General features: G+C 43.0%; 1 protein-coding gene across 1 annotated transcript in view; it reads left to right on the top strand.

Moving 5' to 3' along the window:
• Positions 1-367: 367 nt before the first annotated feature.
• Positions 368-16,285, top strand: part of qsox2 (quiescin Q6 sulfhydryl oxidase 2) — a 129,267-nt gene continuing 113,349 nt past the window's right edge. Inside the window, exon 1 of the mRNA XM_084338178.1 lies at positions 368-713. Within this exon, the coding sequence (XP_084194304.1) occupies positions 446-713 (268 nt within the window). The 5' untranslated portion in view covers positions 368-445. The remainder of the gene's footprint in view (positions 714-16,285) is intronic.

Here is a 16,285-nt window from a genome sequence, read left to right as displayed (position 1 = left end):
TTACCTTTTAGTGCTTAAGTACATTTAAAAGTAGGACTTTTTTTACTTTTACTCAAGTGTGTTTTTAGCCAGATACTTTGACTTTTACTTGAGTCAGATTTTGAGACAGTACCCATACTAAGTATAATTTCTGGGTACTTTTTACACCCCTGAATATTACTTATGCACTTCACTGTTACATTTGCACTGTGGTTGGATGGCAACCTTCTTGATATAATGACAATCTGAATCTAATCTAATCCTGCGTCGGGTTCTGCGTCAAAACTGCGCTTTCCTGACGCGTGTGAACTCACCAATCGTCCAGCCCACCAGAGGCGCGTCATCAGCGCGTCGCCTGGAAAGTGGAAACACACACGTAGCAGCAGCTGAGACCACAGCGAAGCTAACAGCTCTTTAATGTCTGGGATGTTATCCGTGATTTTTATCAACTATACAGATTATAAAGATGATCTGCTCTCCTGACAGCCCGTCAGTGCGCATGGCCGTCTTGGTGGCGAGGAGTGTGGTGCTGCTGTCCCTGTGGCTCCTCTGCTCCTCCGCGGCCAGCAGGCTGTACACAGAGGAGGACCTGGTCGTTATCCTGAGCGGCAGCAGCCTCAGGCCGGCTGTCACTAACTCTTCCTCGGCCTGGCTGCTCCAGTTCTACTCCTCCTGGTGCGGCCACTGCATCCAGTACTCTCCGACCTGGAAGGCCCTGGCGCAGGATGTCAAAGGTACAGATAGAACCGATAGGTACAGATAGAACCGATAGGCACCTATATTACTGATAGAACCAATAGGTACCGATAGATACTTTAGAAGTATCTTTAGATAGATACTTTCAAGTGAACTATTTTTTTTGGAGTTAACTTAACGGTATTTAATGTTAGTTATACTGTTATAGCTAGTAACATTACTTAACGTTACTACTACCGTTAACTAGATAGTAACAGTGCTTATAACGTTAACTACGTATAGCTAGAGAAGGTACTTAACGTTAGTCACAAAACAAACTGGTCAGACTACTGCTTGACCTTACTCCTAGAACCCACCTCACCCCTGCCCACTTTGGCAACCTAGGATGGCTTAGAGTAGACAACAGAGTACAGCAACTTGCAATGGGCCTGGTCTACAAGATACACTACACCACTAAGGTACCCATGTACATGTCAAAATACTTCCCAAAGGTCAGTGAATACCATGATCACAACACCAGAGGGAGCTCCACAAATCATGTTAAACCCAGATTCGGCTCAAACAAGGGACTAAACACGTTTCACAATTATGCCACATCAATGTGGAACGCCCTACCCATTGATTGATTGATTGAAAACTTTATTAACAGATTGCAGAATGGGTACAATACAGTACTAAGGGGATGCAGTCAGACCAGAGAAAAACTTCCGTCTTGTTTACATCAGGGTCCCCCATTTTCAATTCATCCCACAGCTGTAAAGGAATGTGAATCACTACCCACTTTCAAAACCACCCTCAAAGAGCACCTACTGGAGACTGCAATTAGAAACTGAAACTGGCCCCTGTAAATGTTAGGGGTGGGAATCACCAGTTTCATCATGATACGATACGATATCGATTCTTTGGACAACGATACGATATTTGCCGATATCACAAAGTCTCTCACGATACAATACGATACGATTAGATTCAGGTGCCTGCAATCGATATGAGATGATATCATATGCCCATTTAACACAATCAGTAACATTTAGATCAACAAAAAAAAGGTAATGAAAATATCATTCGACATTTGTATTTTTGAGCTCTTCCAGACATTTAAAGGAAAATCAATCTATTGTTTTTAATACAAATAGACCTCCTGTTCACTGTAAATTGCCACGTTTTTATATATTGAGCTTTAAACTTTAAGCTAAATTGTTTGGAACTCAAAACTCACAACCTCCCTCTCCCAAACTGTTCCTACAACAATTTGTTGATGTTGCATGATCATGTATAGGCCTACATTTATTATGTATTATATTGTTTATGTTTAAATAACATTTAAACATCAAACTCCTCTGACCTCATCTGGTCTTTCCAAAGACGCGTGCACACACACACACAGAAAGGGAGAATGCTATGCTGTAACATCTACACACACGGAGCTACTGCTGTTGTTCTTGGGCGGATATGAGACTCGCCACAGGATTTTCAAAATAAGAGTATCGATATGAATCGATCTTATTACATCGCATCGATCCGATTCGATTGTTGATAATTACATCGATGTATCGATCTGGATCGATGTATCGTCCCACCCCTAGTAAATGTCCAAACCCAACCCCCTCCAATGGACAGCCCCCCCCCCCCCCCACCTACCCAACCTCCTCCAATGTACAGTTTCTTCCCCCTCAAATGTATACTCTCTTTTTAAACTCTTTTTTTGTACTCATAAACAGTACTGTATATTTGTAGACCTGGTATGTCATAAATGTCTCTAGCTGTAACAGTACTGTCTATCTGTATGTCATGTATGTCATATATGTTATGATTAATTGAAAATGGGGGACCCTGATGTAAACAAGACGAAAGTCTTTCTCTGGTCTGCATCCCCTTAACAATTGTGTGTATTGAGCTGTACTGTATTGTACCCATTCTGCAATCTGTTAATACAATTTTCAATCAATCAATCAATCACAGTTATACCGTTAACTAGCCAGTAACAGTACTTAATGTTAGTTCTACCGCTCCATTAGTAACATAACCACTAATGTCAGTTACTCCGCAGATTCACTTGGAGAGGTTGGTTATGAATAAACACACTACAGAATAGCGTTATGTTAGTAGTAAGCATCATTAATAAGTACAGTAGGCATTTCAGTCACCAGTCGACTGGTACCTAGTAGCTACAGTAGTTATCCCAGCAGGAGACTGTCAGCCATCTTCTCTGACAGTTTAGACTGTTTCACTGGACTTCTGTTGCACAGTTTGGACACAAGCATGTTTCCTATCAGCTATTGCATTAGCAAACATTGCAACAGTAAATAAACTTAACTCCATTTAGAATGTTTATGTTGTCAATTTGAAACCGTCTATAAGGAGATTTAGAATTCAATGTCCTCCGTGTGCCACAGGAATCGGAAACAGAACCCTCCAATCTGTGATGTCACTGGGATGTCAAATCTGGGCTGCTCCATAATTAATGAATGTGGCTCTTACTTTGTAAGGCCATACAATGTTTGTGTGAGCTCTTACACCCACACTAGGTTCATATTCTAGCGTTTCTAAAAGGTCTGAACCAGAGGTCATGATATATGATCCCATCATTCTAGCCTTGAACTTATCTCAGGTCATTTCGAGGCAACTGTGAGAGAGATGTTCCCGGATCAATCAATGTGGACAGTCAGGTAGGCTTGAGAAACATGGGTTTAATACACCAAATTAGTGATGCACGATATATCGGCCGCCGATATAATATCGGCCGATATGGCCGTTTTTTTACACATCGGTATCGGACCGATATCAAGATAGGGCCGATATTTATAAAAAAAAAAATTTTTTTTTTTTTTTTTTTTTACATGTTTTGGCCTTAAATAGTTTCAAAATATCAGTCATTTCTGAAAATAAGTTACAAAAGTAAAAAAATTATGCATTTTGGAAAATAGCTCTTTATTTGATTATCATAAAAAAGTGTTTTCTATACAGAGATATCGACATCGGTAAATATCGGTATCGGCCAGAACAGCAATATTAATATCGGTTATCGGTATCGGCCACAATTTTCACATCGGTGCATCACTACACCAAATATAACCAAAATAGGTTCAAGTAAATCAAAGAGAAGGCGGCTGGGTGGCGCAGCGGACATTGCACTCGTCACCAACGCAAGAGACACCAGGGTTCGAATCTGGCTGTCGGCGTTGCCTCCGGCTTGGGCCGGCCGTCATACTGGCTCAATTGGCAGAGTCAGCGGGTGGAAGTCGATGGGTGGTAATCTGGACGTTGTGGACAGCGACTCCTACAGGTCGATTGGGGGACGCCTGCACAGCAGAGACAGGAAATGGCGGGGGTAGTGTGGTTACACCTCGCCAATGAGAGTCCGCGCTGGCAGGTGAAAAGATGTGACAGGCTGCCTCCTCGTGTACCGGAGGGGACACGTGATGCAAGGCTTCTATCCTCCCTACAACCGACCAGTGGGGGGCATATGCGAGCAACGTTCAAGACAGGGGAGGGGTGAATTGGAAACAGCGAAATTGGGATGGGAGAAAAATAGAAAAATGAGGAGAAAAAGTGGGGGGGGCTTGGGGTGGTGAAGGGGGGGGGGGGGGTGATGTGTTTTGGGATGGTTGGACAGGAAAGGTGAGGGTGTGGGGTCTTTGGATACAATGGAGGGTGAGGGCATCTTTTGTCTTCTTGTTGGTGGTAGGAGATGATGAGTTTCATTCTCTCACACAACAAACCCATTTACTGACTGCAATTAAACTGTTTTCTTTTTTACCACAAAATGTACTTGTAGGAAATAAAGATAGTCCCTGCCTAGAGGGTGAATTCCTGTAGGTCACAGCTAGACATTCTAGCCACTGTACCCTGTGCTGGCCAGCTAGCTGGCTAACATTGCATGATGGCACAATGAACCTGGCGTAATGAATGAGTAATCTATTCAATCATTCAGTGCTGACTCGCACAACTCTCCATCTAGTTACTGACTGTGTCTGTTCTGTTCAGGCTACCTGTACCTCAAACTTGCAAAATGCAACCACACACCAAGAACACCTACATGATGGCTGTATATATATAATATAATTATATATAGTCTACCTTATGGTATAGAGTGCTTCATAATGTAGTAATATTGGTATACTTCATAATGTAGTCATATTGGTATACTGTGCTGCTTCATAAAGTACTAGTAATATTGGTAATGGTATATTGTGCTTCATGAAGTATTAATATTTGTACAGAGTACACCCTGTACACTTCTATTCACGAGGTTAAATCGGTATTGTACTCCAGTATAACTTGATTTAGTACTTGAGAACAGAAATATATAGTTGCCTGAGCTGCTGTTAGTTGAGGATTAGATTAGCTACTATATTTAACACTATCAAAAACCTGTGGTAAGAACATCAGCTGTTCACATACTGTGATGATAACAAGGAGAAACTACAGGCTGACGACCAGATGACTGGACCTGAGTAAATGATCTCTGTCAATACTAGCTCTCCAGAAAACACACGTCACAAGACCTTTCATGTGCCCTGGGCAGGCACAGACAGCAACCGTAGCACTCCATTTAGGCCCAGTCCACACGATCACGGGTATTTTTGACATTTTTTTTTATTATAAACAAAAAAAAACTCTGTCCACACGACTGGTTTAAACCTCGCACAGAGTGACGTCATATACATGAAGTACAATGCCAAAGCAGTAGGTGGCGATGTAGTTCAAACATGAAGGCTATTTCAACCAATCAGAAGGGTTTATCGTTAATACCGGAAACTGAACTGAAGCCTGGAACACAACATCCCTCCTTGCTCACAACCAAACAATTCTACAGTTTGCAGCTAGAACAACGTGCAATAAACAACAAAGGTATACATTCACTGTGTGTTCTGCCTCATTTGTTGATGAAACAAAACCAACATCAACACAATTTACCACCAAGAGCGGAGTTTAGTCTCACAAACAGATCGCCGATTTTGTTAGCTTACGTGCTAACGGAATAATAAAGTAGTAACGTTAACGCTAGTAGAATGAATGGATGAAAACGTTATTTAACAGATTGCAGAATGGGTACAATACAATACGGCTCAATACAAACAATTGTTAAGGGGATGCAGACTGTTATAGTTTGGACTGGGTTCCTTATAACAATAACTTGACAACACACATGAGCTTAGTTTAGCCGCAGCTTCAGGTTTACTCTGGTCAGGTCAGGAATGCGACAACAGACATCATCAGTCGATCACAACACTCTTCAACACAGACGATATGTTTTGAACAAAAGTTTGTTACAATTAGAGATGTTCCGATACCATTTTTCCCTTTCCGATCCGATTCCGATACCTAAGCTTTGGGTATCGGCCGATACCGATATTTATCCGATACCAGTGCATAAAAAAAAAATTAAAAAAAAATTTATATAAATTATACTTTTTTTTTTTTTTTTTTTTTTTAGATACTGTTATACTGTTTTTTAGTAATAACTAGAACGTATGGTATTTATTCAACAACAGGTGATTGTATAGATTTGTATTAGTATCATTAATCAATGAGTATGGGCTGCAGCACTGCAGATATACCCTACTCCAATGATCCACACGGACATTAAACGGTGTTGCACTCGCTACTCAGTGGCTCTGCAGATATACCCTATTCAGTCTGTAAGCTAGTGGCAGACGTTCATGTTGTGATTTTTGATGCAAAATAAATATTCAACATTCTCTTTTGAAACTCCGCCTCAGACTCTTATCCTTTGGCACTTGCTGTACTTTGCTTGCAGGTCTGCAGCCATTATTGCTGGATTATGTGAATAGCACCAACTTTAGACACGGTAACGTTATCAAGCTAAGCTAACTGACCTAGCTCGCCTTCCCGCATCGACATTAAGATAACGTTAGTAATAGTCAGCTAACGCTAGTCCGTAGCTACTTAACTTAAATACAATTCACCGTGGGTGCATTATTGTTGATAGACGGTCACGGACAGTGTTAGGTCCTGGAGAAAGGACAGGCGATCATCTGATTTGATGTAACGTTAAAAGCGGATGTTGTTCCAACTAGCTATCTTTCCAGCTAATGCTATCATAACACCAGCCAAACACATCCCGATTCCCGTCCGAGCTCCCCGTCACACCGCACTGTCGGGGACAATGGAATTTAAGAAAGTGTATCTGCTGTTAAAATGACACAGCATCACACTTTAAAACATGTTCATTTTATAATCCTCACTCTCCGCAGGACTCGGCAGGAGATAAATTACATCATGGGATCGGAGGCTAGAATTTACGTGTACTCGCCGATACCGATACTAGCATTTTAGGCAGTATCGGCGGCATTTCCGATACTAGTATCGGTATCGGAACAACTCTAGTTACAATCATTTTCATATAACGCTACTTGGTAGGGGTGCACCGATGTATCGGTCGGGTATCGGTATCGGCCGATAAGTGCCTTGTTGACTGCAATCGGCCGATAAGCTCGAATGTGCCGATGGCAGTAGCCGATAAATATCCATCAATTTGTGTAGCGTCAAGACAAAAAAAAGTTCACTCGCGACCTGCACAACGCCGTCCCCAGTCCCCCCCACACACACACACACACAAGCTAGCTACTGCATCAAAGTTACTACTTATGATTAACAAGGCATTCGTTTTGTGGCATTAACGTTATATAGTTAGTGTTACACGTTCAATAACATCAGCATATTATTTACCCGAACATAGCAAGCGTTCATACTAGCTCAGTTCCTTCCGTTGCTCACAGAGCCCTGAGTTTTACCCATTCTGCAATCTGTTAATAACGTTTTCAATCAGACACATGTATAGAAAGGCTTTGTTTTATTATAACATTAGTTGCAGTAAAATCATTATGCCTCATTTAAGTCATCCTGCGGAGCTAAAAGCTAAACGTCAGCCGCGCCGCCATTGTTGTTGTAGAAAAGCTCTCGTCAACTCAAAATCAATGGCGGACAAAAGCCGAAGTAAAAAATGTAAAAAACAGCAGAGGCGGGTGCAAGCGGTGTGTGACGTAATTGGCAGAATCGACTGTCAATCAAAATTTCATTGGTTGAGACAATAGTATCTAGCTGCAGCCCAGCAGGTAGACCATGCTGGGAGAACTAGTATCTAGCTGCAGCCCTGCAGAACATACTGGGAGAGAGATAGTGCTATTTCTTGATGTTTCCTTTTTTAAGTAAGTAAAGAGGCCTATGTTCATATCGGTGAGCACAATTTGTAACACAAATATACAGTAGTTTCATAAAAAAAGATATATATATATTTAAAAAATATTTAAAACAAATTTGTTGCCACAAATATCGGAATCGGTATCGGTATCGGCCGATTGTGTTAGTTGAACAATCGGTATCGGTATCGGTGGCAAATTTTCATATCGGTGCATCCCTACTACTTGAATGAATGAATGACCTTTATTTATATAGCACCCTTCACAGCACGAATGCACAGGGTGCTTTACACTACAGGTTAATATAAAAACACAATAAAAACAAAATCAGAAATAAATGACAATAGACAAACAGCAGTTAAAAACAGTGAAACCAGATAGAAAAAGTAGAATAAAAGAATTTGGATAAAATCATGAGTCACTAATTAAAACAACACTATAGAACAGTGAGGACAAGAAAAAGGCGCCTATGTGTGATCAAAAGCCTGCCTGAACAAATGTGTTTTTAGTTGTTTTTTAAAAGAGTTCTCAGAGGGGGCAGTTCGCAGGTCCAGGGGGAGAGCGTTCCAGAGCCTTGGTGCTGTCACCTCGAAGGCTCGATCACCCCTTGTTTTTAGCCTGGTCCTGGGGATCACTAGGAGGTGCTGATCGGCAGATCTGAGTGAGCGGGTGTTGGTGTAGGGATGGATGAGTTCCGTGATGTAGATAGGGGCCTGACCGTGAAGTGCTCTGAAAGTGAAAGTGAGGACTTTGAAGTGAATTCTATAGTGTACCGGGAGCCAGTGCAGGGATACCAAAATGGGAGTGATGTCACTGTGACATGATTTTTTTGACCTTGTGAGTAGCCTGGCTGCAGCATTTTGGACCATTTGTAGTTTATCTGTGGATGATTTGGTGAGACAGGTGAAAAGTGAGTTGCAGTAGTCAAGTACTTGGGACAGCTCTGCTGTAAACACTGGAAATAACAATAGGTTATAACTAGGGCTGGGCGATATGGAAAAAAATCATATCGTGATAACGATATGATAATGTTATCATATTTCTCGATATCGATAATTATCGAAATTGTTATAAGTATATAAAAAATTAAATAAAAATTAAACTTTTTTTTTTAAACGTTTTTTTTTTTTTTTTAACAACATATGTATGTTTATTTTGCAGCAATTCTTTGTCGTTGCCGCCATCTTTAGTGTTACATCCCCTCACACTCCAGTTCTCAGGCTGCAGCTGGTTTAAAAGCGAAAGTAAACTGGCTTCTCTGCTGGCTGTGGCTCCAGGGGAGTTGAACAGTTCTGGCTCTGCTAGTTTATTTTCTATCTTTTGGCACTTTTTTGGTGGACAAACCACCGCACATGTGCACCGTGACTCGTGACTGGAGTCTAGTTCTGCTAGCACACATAGCCTACTGTGTACAGACGGTTTCAAACTGTATTTTAAATTAGAAAGCAAACAAAATAATTGGACAAGAGAAAAATAAATCTCAATTTGGTCAGTATTGTCATTTGGACAAGCAAAGCCATTACTTTAAGTTGCAGGCAAGAAAGACAAGTCTGTCCACTGTCTCTGGTTTTAAAACTGCCCTGTTGCAGGTCACAAAAAAAATTCAAAATTATATATATAAAAAAAAAAAATCAGATAATTTTTTTATTTCGATATCGATTATTAAAATATATCGCGATATTTATCGTTATCGTTATATCGCCCAGCCCTAGTTATAACTATAACCATGTTCTGTTAATAGTGGTGACGCTCGGCGTCACTCATGCACTATCCTCGCATATGTGCACGCGCACTGAATAAAATTCCACAATGTACCTTTATCCCAGTATTCGTCTGACCACACCCCTCGTTAGCTTACCTTCATAAGCAGGTGTGTGGTCACCTGCTCTCCTCCTTCCCAAGCTTTCACCACAAGTGAGAACAAGGGCTGCAGCGGCGTCGGACGCCGAGCGTCACCACTATTAACAGAACATGGTTATAGTTATAACCTATTGTTCTGTGACATAGTGGATCCGCTCGGCGTCACTCATGCACAAGGGAGGCCGAGTGGAGCCACCGGCCGACAAATACACCCCGCTGAAGGCCCCCCACAACCATCAGAACAGGGAGGGCCGAGCCCCCCCGACCCCCCCTAATGGAGGGCACCCCCCCTATTGGAGGTTTCCCGGGAGGGCGACGGACCCGACCGTGCGAAGAGGCACTCAAGCAACTCAACGCACAGGGTGAGCAGACCGTGGCCTGACCCCACGACTACACACACGCACAACCCGCATGCCACCCGGGAACGAACGGAGGGAACAACCTCGTTACTGCCCCCAGAATCACGGGGTCAAGGGCAAACCCAACCCCGTGGCAAGGCCGTAGCAGCGGAGCGTGAAGGAAGGCCCAGACCCACCAAAGGGACTGGACCCCCTGGAACGGGGGCCCGGAGAGGTCCATGATGCCAGCATCAAGACCCCACCAGGTGGGCACTTAGTGACCCCGCCCCCCACATCGCCAGCGTATTCGGACAAAGGCCCCTCAGCCGAGCGGGCCCTGTCCCCCCAATAGTACACCGCCTGGCACACTGACCCTGCAGAACAGGCAGTCAGCATGACCGTAAGCACACAAAAAAGGTTAACCAACGGAAGCAGGCAGCACACCGGGGAAAAACCAGGCAACAGGCTGTTAACCCGAGCCTGGAGACTGCGAGCCTCCATTTAAAAAAAAAAACCCACCCAGAGGGGTTGAGGCAGAGAAGGCTGACACGATTGGCAGACGTCATGAACGTGCAGGGGCACCCTCAACCGGGTAACCCGGGAGTTGACACTGATCCAACACACCAGGGAATCAACCACCTTGGTGTTACCCAATGCGGTGGTTGTTCCTATAACCCCTCAAGAAAAAAACTCCAAAACACACCTGCGGGTATACACCGGCTATACCGCAGTACAAGTGTTTCAGTTTTCAAAAAAGGGTTAACCCAGGCCTACGGGTCGACGAACATTACTTCGGACCGGGCCCGGCGATACGGGAAGCACAGGATCACCAGAGGAGGTCAAAGACCACCCCAACAGGCCCCTCTTCGCCATGCGTGAGAGAGGAGCGAAAAGAATGGAGAACCAGCCCCAAGCACACCGTACTTGGTATTCCCAGGCGGTCTCCCAACCAAGTACTAACCAGGACCAACCTGCGTAGCGGCCGAGATCTGACGAGATCGAGCGTGTACAGGTTGGCATGGCCGTAAGCCATTACGACAGTGCAGAGTACAAAATGTACCCAACCAGGGTCTCCATAGCGCTTAACCCTGTGACACCCGGACCGACCTGGCATTTTCCCCCTGAAAAAGCCCAAGTCCCTCAGGTTACCAGAACAGCAGATCTGCATCCCCGGCGGACAACGGGTTTAACTGATCCGGACCAGCGTGACCAGAACCAGTCCTGTGCCCTAACCACGCCGACATGCCTACTCCAGGAGAAGGGGCAGATATGCGTGTTGATCTTAAACATGAAAAGAAGGCGCCACCCAGACGGTCGGTGCGAACCGTGCCCGGTGGCCCACCCCCAGGGCGTGAGACCCCTCTACATATGTTCAGATCCATTCCGTCATCATCCCCCAGATATGAACGAGAATCCGTCGACAACCAAAACAGGTCGTCGGAAGAGGAAAAAACCTCCATCCCAGTTGCTTTATAAAAATGCCGTTTTAACCTCAAGCAACCAAGTTGTGCCAGTCAGTCGCCTGATTACAGAACACCCCGAGCTAGCACTATACGTGCGTCGGGACACAACCACATCAATGAACAGGCTATTTATACCTGTCATTGAATCCCCAAGGCGCCTAGGGGAATGACAAGAGGGGTGTGATGCTCCCTAACTCCAACTCTTCTCAATAGAAAAGAAGGAAGCACCAACAGTATGTATCCCAGTCTACACAGCCGGGGGTAAATTTTTTCACATTTTCACATCCCACCACCCTCCCATAGGGAGGAGACGGAAATCCCCAGAGAGACTTCCCACGCGAGCTGTACAGATTGAAAAGAATATATTGCACCTTGAGCCATGTAAAAGTTTGGTTTTAGGGCTCTCCGGGGAGGAGGCACTGAACCCATACACACTCAATAATCGAATTGAATCGAATACACACACAATAGAGTAGGACTCCTTCTTGAGGTTTGTTGAATGCCCACGCTGGCTCTTAGGTCAGATCGATAACTTCATAACTCATTGGTCTGCTTATCTTGACATCAAACAGCGTCCTGTGAAGTGGTTGACACGCAGAACCAAACGAGTCTACAAAATGTTGTTGTTACCACTGACCGACAAGAGACAGCGAATGCACCGTTCCGACCCCCGTCAGTCATCGACCTTAGGTCGAGTGATTGAAGTTGCGGAATCTTTTATTTTATTTGCACTGGGACGGACTCTCTTTAATTAGATGAGGTCCATTTCCCTTATCCGTTACACGTATTATCATTATATGGATTTACTTGATAATCCCATTATACAGAATCCACCTTTAGTCCTTAATGCAGGGATAAAGCCACTTATTCTATTTTGCCTTAACACTTTGACTGCCTAAAAACGCTTTACAGCGTCATTGCTGGCCATGCTAAAGTTGCCGGGGGACGCTGTACAGCGTCCTTATATCAATATTTCAAAAATCTGGAATCGGATTCATATTCCCCCTCCGCTGGCCTGAGATCCATCAGCAGGACCCACTGAGCTCTCTGGCGGTTCACGAGCGCCATCTGGTGGCCGATCGGCGCAACTGCTTAACAGGAAGCGCAGTAGAGGTTTTGCTGGTCGGCCCTATTACTTCCGGACACTCGGTATAGCTTCCGGCACTCTAGCTCGTCACTCTACATAGCGATCGATTGCCAATAACTCGATAAACAACATGATTTGGACGTATATACCATTATACAAGCTGGAGATGGACCGGGTAATAATATATCCCATAATGATAAAATTTCTACTCGACGATGATCGCTCAACGGCGCGCGGAGACTGGGGTGAGTTTCAGCGTGTAACGTTACCATCTTCGATACTAACTGCTTTTATCAACATTTGACCCACATTAGATGATTGGTATAACGCTGCCCACGGAATTATAAACGCCCCCTCGCCCATCCGGTCAACATCAGATGACGTGTAGTAACTTCTAGAAGTACGTCTAGTTGGAATTTTTTATATCGCGCTGATTGCCATCAAACTGTATTTCATCATCAATATAATGCATTTGGGGCTATATATCACGTTCTGGAGAAAGTTGCAGAAAGAGATGAAAACATACTTATACATTAGACCATACTTTACTATGAATATGTGAATGAAAAAGTTTAACGTTGCTACACAATGAACAATACATATAGGACTTTGAATGGGCCCTAATAATGGCAATGTAGCAATAGAATTTAAAAAGTTATAGCCCTGCAAAGAAGGGGACTTTCTCCATAGACAAATAGCGCTGGCAATCTATGGTATATCATTAATTTAACCCAAGGCAACCAAAGTGTTAATACATAATCATATGTCTCCTAAGTACACATATTATCACTATATGGCTTTACTTGATAATCCCATTATACAGAATCCACCTTTAGTCCTTAATGCAGGGATAAAGCCACTTATTCTATTTTGCCTTAATACATAATCATATGTCTCCTAAGTACACGTATTATCACTATATGGCTTTACTTGATAATCCCATTATACAGAATCCACCTTTAGTCCTTAATGCAGGGATAAAGCCACTTATTCTATTTTGCCTTAATACATAATCATATGTCTCCTAAGTACACGTATTATCACTGTATGGCTTTACTTGATAATCCCATTATACAGAATCCACCTTTAGTCCTTAATGCAGGGATAAAGCCACTTATTCTATTTTGCCTTAATACATAATCATATGTCTCCTAAGTACACATATTATCACTATATGGCTTTACTTGATAATCCCATTATACAGAATCCACCTTTAGTCCTTAATGCAGGGATAAAGCCACTTATTCTATTTTGCCTTAATACATAATCATATGTCTCCTAAGTACACGTATTATCACTATATGGCTTTACTTGATAATCCCATTATACAGAATCCACCTTTAGTCCTTAATGCAGGGATAAAGCCACTTATTCTATTTAGCCTTAATACATAATCATATGTCTCCTAAGTACACGTATTATCACTGTATGGCTTTACTTGATAATCCCATTATACAGAATCCACCTTTAGTCCTTAATGCAGGGATAAAGCCACTTATTCTATTTTGCCTTAATACATAATCATATGTCTCCTAAGTACACGTATTATCACTGTATGGCTTTACTTGATAATCCCATTATACAGAATCCACCTTTAGTCCTTAATGCAGGGATAAAGCCACTTATTCTATTTTGCCTTAATACATAATCATATGTCTCCTAAGTACACGTAGTATCACTATATGGCTTTACTTGATAATCCCATTATACAGAATCCACCTTTAGTCCTTAATGCAGGGATAAAGCCACTTATTCAATTTTTTTATCATTAATCAAAAATGCAATAGGGTGAAGTTACAAGGCAAAACACATTTCATGCTTACCCGGTCGTCTGGTCAGAAGAAAGGATACAAATCATATTTATAAAGAGGTAATTTTAATTAGAAAAAGCTAGTTACAAGAAGAGACTGAAGTGGAAAGCACCCAATTCAGTTTAAAATAAGCAGAAAACAGAACATCTCATCATGCACGGCTTGTGCCCAGTGTCGAGCACCATTCTTCTCATCTCTCAAAAAAGTCTGCCTCTTGAATCGGCAACCGTCTCTTTTATTTGATATTGTACCGTATTTCTGATTGGTCTAAACACAGTGATGTCAAATGGTCGTCATTTCTGTTTAGCAAACCAACATACAATACATAATTCGTTATGGACTCCTCCTTCTTTGTACTATCGTTACTGCTAGTTACCTAGTGATTTTTAAGTAACAGAAAGTCCCTTTTTCCTTCAAAACAGACAACGGCTTTGTCTGTGGTGACCACGTGACATCGTACCATGCACGAGGCCTTCCATAGTATCTCTTAAAGAATCCCTCCAGACAAACAGTTTTTACACATTATTCTTTTAGTATTATTCTCTACTGACACTCAATTATAAGCATGCCATTTTGAAAACTTTTACTGTACACATCAAACATTTAATTGTTATATAGTTTCTTTTTTAAGATCTCCCTCTATAGATTCAGGACTCCCTGTTTTTCAACCAGCAACCCTTCCCGTCTGAAAGGGTTAACATTACAGCTTTCTCTCCTCTGCTGTTGCATCCTCAGGGCCACATTCCTCAGGTTAACTCCCCTTTCACAGACACCGGCCCCTTCTATGGAGACATTTAAAGGCTCAGTTCCATTTTTTATAAGTAGAGCCATCATAGAGCTATCTTTCCAGAGTTTAGTTTAAAGATTTATACTGGTCATATAGGAACGACCCAGGATGTCATTGTCCAAAAGTGTCACTTGTTCTGTGGCACTTCACACCCACTCTGTCATTCTGGGAGATCATTGTCCATCATCAATTGAATAATGGAAAAATTAAGCATATGATTACATGTGAAAAATAGATATATAGGGCTGTATTGGAACGAATCAGGATGTCTATTTCAAAAGGTGTCACTTGTTTTGTGACACTTTACACCCACTCTGCCATCCTGTGAGGTCTTTGTCCATCGTCAATTGAATAATTGAAAAAAATGAAGCATATGATTACATGTGAAAAATAGGTATATACGGCTATATTGGAACGACTCAGGATGTCATTGTCAAAAAGTGTCACTTGTTCTGTGGCACTTCACACCCACTCTGTCATTCTGGGCGGTCATTTTCCATTGTCTTAATAGCGTCTGTACTGGGGGACGAGATGGCGATTGTGGGGTCACGTGGCTGTGACTCTCCACACCCCCTCTGCCATCTCGGTACCTTGTTACCCTGGTAGCCGGCGGGAAGACTTGCATCTGTTGTTCCCTGGCTGGACGGCTCGACAGGATAGGGGTCACGTTGTTGCTTGGTATCCGGCGGGAAGACTTGCATCTGTTGTTCCCGGCCGATGCACCCAGGCTGTTGTCGTCTTGGTCATCTTGGTCATCTTGGTCATCTTGGTCATCTTGGGGTCGCCCCCTCTGACCTCTTGGATCTCTCCCATAGTTTGAGGTAGGTTGATTTGTCACTTCTCGGGCGACCCCCACGGATCCCCGAGAATTGTAGCAGCAGTCCTCTATTGAAGTGTGGTTGGCCTGGTCTTGGGACCCTGTCCGTAGGCCTCGCAGGACATCACAGATACAGTCCACAGAGGACTCATTTCTTTTCTCTCTTTCAGGTCCATTCAGGGCTCTCGTCGCCCTGTAACCTGGGTCCAGGCCGATGTCTCTCTGTCCGGTCTGGGAGGTCTAGGAGGTCTGGGAGGTCTGGGAGGTCTGGGAGGTCTAGA

The sequence above is a fragment of the Notolepis coatsorum genome (assembly GCF_963971535.1).
Source record: "Notolepis coatsorum genome assembly, chromosome: 2".
Taxonomy (NCBI): Eukaryota; Metazoa; Chordata; class Actinopteri; order Aulopiformes; family Paralepididae; genus Notolepis; species Notolepis coatsorum.
Note: the sequence above shows the minus strand (reverse complement) of the source record. Positions and strands in the feature narration are given on the sequence as shown.